This window comes from Miniopterus schreibersii (assembly GCF_964146895.1).
Source record: "Miniopterus schreibersii genome assembly, chromosome: 9".
Taxonomy (NCBI): Eukaryota; Metazoa; Chordata; class Mammalia; order Chiroptera; family Miniopteridae; genus Miniopterus; species Miniopterus schreibersii.
This window is the reverse complement of record NC_138118.1, coordinates 49,369,130-49,376,219: the sequence shown is the minus strand read 5'-3', so window position 1 is coordinate 49,376,219 and position 7,090 is coordinate 49,369,130. Positions and strand designations below refer to the sequence as shown.

Sequence of the window (7,090 nt, the reverse complement as noted above, 5' to 3'; positions counted from 1 at the left end):
AGTGTGAAACATTCCATTTGAACTGCTCATTGCATATTATCTTTAGTATATAGGTTTTGACAACTTTCTACATTGTTGTTTAAGGAAGATGAACAGATTTTTAAAGATGTACCAGAAATGGCCATTTAATTTGATCAGGTGACACCCTTTGATCAGGTGACAGCTCAGAAAGCATCTCCTTAGTCAAAGTAGAATCTTAGAGCGTGAGGGAATGGGCTGTTGGGCACTTTAGTAGAGAACTGCTTTTGCATCCTACACTCAAACCAGAGCTGCGCTCAACATCTGAAAAAGTTTGAGCAAATAAACCGACACGATGGGAAGCGGGATTAGTTCAGAGAGTAAGGAATCAGCCAAAAGATCAAAAGAACTGGAGAAAAAGCTTCAGGCAGATGCTGAGCGAGATGCAAGAACTGTAAAGTTGCTGTTATTAGGTAATATTTTATTTCTTTTGCTTTCAAATTCCTGATGTTTCTTCAATTGTGTTGTATTTACTTTCTCAAAATTTCATTTTAAGAGTATTACTTTATGGGATATTTATTATAAAAATGTGAAAAGAAATAGACTTTATGTGCACTTTATATTTACTCATTTTTATTTAGTATTTTGTTACATATTTTTATTAAGTAGAGAGAAAAATATTTATTAGATGACTCCATTTCTTTGTCAATAATACAATTTACTATTATTAAGAGAAAACTCATATACATTTATTATTTTATTGCTTCCTTTAATTACAAGTTATAAAGGTTTATGTTATTTTGTTTGAACACAAATACATTGCTTGATATCCAGGTTAATGTTATTTAATTACTTGTGCTATTAAAACCAATTAGTATGAAGTTATTTAGAGTAATGATAAGGTACTTTAAATTATATTAATAATATTACTCAGGCTTCTGAATGCTACCTGTGGTATTGTCTGTGTACTTGAAAAATATTCCATTTAAACTCTTTTAGGATATTTATATACTCATTCAGATAAGGAATCATGTCTCTTCTCTCGTTTCATTCCCTCAAAACTCAGCACAACTCTTTACCACAGCTATATATTCAATGTATTTTCAATGAATTAAAAGATAGAAAATAACCTCTATGCCACACCTTTTTCTAGACATAAAAAAATTCACATGTAGTGGTCACCGGAAGAAAAATATGTTTTTGAGATAAAAATAAAGACCTATAAAAAGAATACAAAACAAGAGCTTTCACTTAATCATAGTTGTATGTTTCTCCTGTTCCTAGTTATACACAAAAGTACTTCATTTCAGATGTGAAATTTTACACAAAACTTCCTCATATTTTTATTAAATGTATTGGGGTGACATTGGTTAATAGGATCATATAGATTTCAAGTGCACATTTCTATGATACTTGAACTGCATATTACATTATGTGCCCACCACCCAAAGTCAAATTGTTTTCCGTCACCATATATTTGCCCTCCTTTACCCTTTACTACCCTCCCACCCCCTTCCCTCTGGTAACCACCACACTGTTATCTGTGTCTATGCATTTCAGTTTTATATCCCATATATGAGCGAAACTATATGGTTCTTAGCCTTTTCTGACTGACTTATTTTGCTTAGCATAACATTCTCATTTTTTTAAGTGTCCTTTTGCTCCCATTGGCAAGTGTCTCAGAAGCCAGCTGTGGGATTCCCAGCACTTGCTCCTCAAAGGAGCACTTCTCTCCCTTCATGCATAGGTCCTGTGGCTGCTCACTTGTCCACAGCACTTGCAAGTAACCACTAGAGGTTGGTAACTTCAAAGATGTTGGGGTCAGCTCTTATGAAACCAGCAAACATACTTTCCCTAAAACTCCGAAGTATTCTATGAGGCTTTGATCAAGAGTGAAAGTCATGTGGACATAGAAAAAGCAAATAAAAGGTGAGAGGGAAAGCCAAGCATTCCTACAAATGCACTTTGTGCTCCTCTTATACTAAGAACGGTGGTATAAAAGTGATAAAATAGATTAAAAATTCCTGTTTGAATAAATTTCAAAAGAATAGACATATTTTCAATATACGAATTACTTTTTGATTAAAGTTGTGGATTAGATCAGAAGGAGAGTAATTTTTGGTACCACAGATATAAAAGACTCATCAGTGCTACTATTACATCTTTTACTTTCCTGAGACAATCATAATTTTATGAATTCACTTCCAGTGTTACTAAACAATATGCTTGGATTAATTTGGTTCCAACAATATATGCCCTCAACTTCTCAGTCATATCTTATTGACACAAAATGAGTCAAATTCTCTTAAGCTTTTCCTGTTTCAATGATACACCAAACACTTGACTAAGCTTTTCCTTCTGGGCTAGATTTGAATTTTTTTGTTGATTATATTGTCAAAGTTCAAAACAACAAAGTCTTGCAACAACTCTGCTTTAATTCTCATATTTCTAATTCATATTCTCTAATTTAACTAAACTCAAATGTTCAATTTGGCCTCATTATACATCATAAAAGTGTTCAGTGGAACTAAACTAAACCTTCCCATCTTCTTACCCTCTCACCCTCAAATTTTCTCACCAATTAAAACTATTTAATTTCTCCTGTCATTGAAATGATAATTTTCATTCATCAGCGTGGCTTGAACAGTTTTTAAGTACATCAGTGTGTGTCGTGTGGTGCTTACCAGTTAAGTGTTCCTGGTAATTAGATCCTAAGACTAACTCTATTCTTATAAAAAGTGGGAATCTAAAAATATTTTTGACAGAATTTATTATGTTGATCTTTTTATTATCCAGTAAATTTCTAGGTGCTTAAACACATAGCACAACTTTCAAATTGAACACATACTGTAAAGTAGATGTATCATTTGGTATTACTGGACATAAGATTTCACTGAATCTGAAGAGCTTTCAAAGTGCTACCTTATAAATAAAGGACCAACTTGCAGACAGATTTTGTTTTTATTACATCTTTCAGACATTTAGTAAAATTAGAAAAGAGGCTCCAGATCTGTTTTCTTTTAGCAAGAAGAAGTCTTCTAGGAAACAGTGGAGATGATTCATATATTCCTCATTTGACAATGGCTAAGACAATAATGCCATGTGCTTTTAAAATTTAGCCTGTAAAGACACCCCACAAAGAGTATATTTTAATAAGAAAAAAATTCTAATAAGATGTTTGTTTTTGTAGATTTCTATTTTTTAAGTCTTAACTTACAAATGTTTGATTAAACTTTAATTCTATTCAAAGGAGATACCCATCATTTAATAGTGGAATCAGTATGGCTCATGTTTTCACTTTTTCCTATCTCTTTTTTACTTTTTATTTTAAATTTCAGTTAAAATTGATTTATTTTGCAACATTACTTTCTTTTGTACTTTTGCAAATTTCCATCACATGAACTCATTAGATTCAGAGCTCCATGCGAGGAATAGGGAAAAAAAATGAGTTTTCTTTTTCTTCATATTTGAAATATTGTCACATTCACTCTACAATTACAGTTATGATACCATTAATTAATTGTTAACCAGTGATCTTCAGCAATATCATGGACCGTTCATCATTGGTGTTCTTTTCCTTCAGGTCTAAAACCTTTAATTCTTTATTTTTCTATGCGCTATATTGTAAACATCACACAATATATATTTTTTATGTATGTGTCTTTAATGATTTCAGAGAGAGGAAGGGAGAGGGGTAGAGAGGGATAGAAACATCAATGATGAGGGAGTCATCTATGGGCTGCTTCCTGCACGCCCCCCACCCGGGATCGAGCCCACAACCCAGGCATGCACCCTGACAGAGACTTGAGCCTCGGTCCCCTGGATCATAGGTCAATATTCAACTGCTGAGCCACACCTGGCTGGGCACACTATATATTTTTTAAAGGTGTCATCTAAGTTTTACTGTTTAAAAATATTATTCCAAGTATCTGGCTCTTAGACACATAAACTTAGAAGGAATCTAAAGATTTTTAAAAATCTACTTTAAATATGCTTATGTTTACTAAGTTAATGAGCATTTTCAAAATTTCCAGGTTGTTTCATTTATTAAAAAATGTATATTTTGGAAGGTCTGCCCAATTTTAATATGACAGTAAGAATTATGATTCTGACACTATCGAAAAGCTTGTTACAAAATAATTAGTAACATAAAGCTTGCATAGCAGAATTAGCTAAGTAGGTTTATCCACCTGGCAGAGTGAGAGAATACAATTTTAAAATGAGTATAGTAAAATGCCTTTTAAAGCCATTTGAGGTAAAAATTAATTTGTTAATACTTTCATCAAGTGTTATGCTTTTTTCACATCTTCACTGAGTGACCTTGGACTAGTCACATAATCTCAGAAGAATGATGGGTGTCAAAGTATTTTGTAAATTTTAAAAATCCAGACAAATGTGGTTTATTTTTGTTGTGTAATATATTCCCCAAACTGAAATTAATTGAATGTTAATAAAATACACAAATTTTTGTTCCTCTTGTCTTCTTTTTATGTATATCTAAGAGGAAAGAGGATACAAAACACAGGTTAAATAAGTTTTTATTTGTTTAAATACTTATCTTTAATATTTTTTTAAGTGTCATCAAGTATGGAGTGTGAAAGAATGCAGGACACTATAGGTGTTCTTGAGTCACTAGCTAGATTATAAATTCATCAAGTGTAAGAAATTCTATTTTGAATTTCCATTATACCAGTAGAGTCAATGCCACTCCATGGATGTGATCAGATAAACAGATCCTTTAGAATAATTTTATTAACAAATAAATTTATTTCTGATCAGTAGTAATAAGAGAAGGATATTGTGAACAACATATAGGAAATATTTCTGAATAATCTTTCAAGTGTTTTGTTTTATTTATCCAAATTAAAGCCATTCTTTCTTTCTTCTAAAAATAATGCATTTTTTATTTAAAAATATTATAAAACATTTGATTTTATTTTATGCTACTAAAGAATCAATATTTTTATCACAAATATTTTAATCAAATGTTTTAAATTGCCTTTCAGAAAAGTAAAGAAAAAACATGCAGAGAAGTTCTACTTGGAGAGTTTCAAATTGTCTCCAAAGTGCAATATACTCTTTGCATCATAACAATTTGAAAGTTCAAGAGGCAAAGCCAAATATTTGCAACATTGCATTTATTTATAAAGAATGGCAGATGGCAGCATCTAATAACGTACTATAATGTTCCTTTTCCCCAACAGGCAAAAAGTACTTGGACAAATGTTTTGCATATATTTGGCTTTATTTTAGATTAATTTATCTCTAATAATCAAGACATCTTAAAAATAGACTCACAAGTCTCTCACATAAAATATGCAAACCATTTATTAAGGCTCCATATTTAGACAAATGATGATATTTGTTATTGAGATTAAATATCCTATCTTGCTGAGAATGACTTGTTAACTATAGTTTAATGGAACCTCTTTATCTAGTAATATCAAAGAACACTTTTATATTTACTTTTTTACTCAAACCCTGAACTATTGGTTGAAGAACATTACTGTACCTTTTAAAAGAGTTATATAAGTAACAAGATTTTTACCCCTCCAAACTGTTAGGAGAGAAGGAAGGTAGTGAAACCTTTGTTTGTGTAGACTCTATGTTCCACATAAAATAAAATACGCCTCCAGTTAAGATTTTAGACTCAAATTCAGAATGCATCTCCTTATTTAAGTTTCCTTCAAATACTGATGTGTAAATACATCAAATAGAATTTGAACTCAAAGAAGTAGTATTGAAGATGAAGCCGATGGTGGGACTTATCAAGGTACGAAAATATTCATTTTATTTATTAGATCCCAATGTTAATAAAGTAGAAGTCATGGGCTTACTTTCGGCCTCAATATTGTATATTCAAATAGAATAAATTTGCTGTTTAGAATTGTTCCTCTTTTAAGATATCTGGAAATATCACTCTCTGACCATTATTTTATATTCTATTATCTCTCATACTTTTCCACACTTCATGAATTAGTTCTTTGATTTCATTATATTTCCCTTCAATCAGAGTTGGCCATATTACTATGTTCCTCCTAAAATTCTGAAATACTCTGTCCCTTTAATCTTCTACCTTAATTGACATCATAACTTCAACCCTGTATAATTCCTCAAGGCTCTCTGATTACCATTGTTCTAAGACACTATTCCCTGTGACTTTCTCCACAGTGCTACTATTAATACCTTTTCAGCCCTTAGTGCTGAGCTAACATCCCTCCCCTGTACACTCCTAATTCCCTTCATTTCCAGGTGTTGTAGACTAAAATGATAGATCATTTTCCATTTCCTGGCTGACAAATTTCTGTTTTTAACTTCAGCTGGGCCAATAATTATTTTACTTGTTCCCGTTCTCTACTGAAATGCTCCAAAAGGCAGCTGTGTCTGCATTCCCAGCTTCTCTTTCATCCAGAATCTCCAACCCTCCCACCTCAGCCTAGATGACAACCCACGTATAAGGGCCAATCATCCACTTCAGCCAGTTTTAAGAAAGTAGTGGTATTCCATTTTCATTTAAGGCTAATTTTAGCCTTGTCCTATAAATTTTGTCACCTTCCATATCTTATGAATTTTGTTTTATGAATTACTTTTTCTCTTTGCCTTTTTTCAAAATTCTTCTTTACTGGATCTTTCCTCTTCACACATATTTCCATTAGCCTAAATCACTCTGACTCCATGAACCCCTTGAATTAACTTTATATGGGTATCCTTTTAAATGTTTTTATATTGAAATACTTCTCAAAGTAGCTCATGCCCATTGCTTCTATTTTATTATCCTCTGTATTCTCTTTAGTTAATTATGATCTGACTTTTATATTCTCCTCTCTACTAAAAAAATTCTCTCACACAGCCCTAAAAACCTTCAATTCACAAAACTCAGACCTCGATAATTTTGAATTGTTTTATCTTACCCCCTGTTACTCTGCAATACCTCCTCATTTTTTATATCCCTTCACTCCCCACTTCACTGAAACTGCTTCTTTTCCACATTTGTCAGTGGTTTCACTCAATAAGGTATATCTTTGGGCCTCAGTATTTTTCAGTTTGTACTCTTTCTTGGGGACTTAATATCAGGGCTTAACTCTCATTTCTGGAAGAATGACTCTAACATCCTTTATTTTGCCCAGTTTCT

General features: G+C 32.1%; 1 protein-coding gene across 1 annotated transcript in view; it reads left to right on the top strand.

The window, feature by feature from the left end:
- Positions 1-313: 313 nt before the first annotated feature.
- Positions 314-7,090, top strand: part of GNAT3 (G protein subunit alpha transducin 3) — a gene marked incomplete at its 5' end in the record, with an annotated part of 49,064 nt that continues 42,287 nt past the window's right edge. The window contains one exon of the mRNA XM_081147318.1: positions 314-431. Coding sequence (XP_081003444.1) covers positions 314-431 — 118 coding nt within the window. The remainder of the gene's footprint in view (positions 432-7,090) is intronic.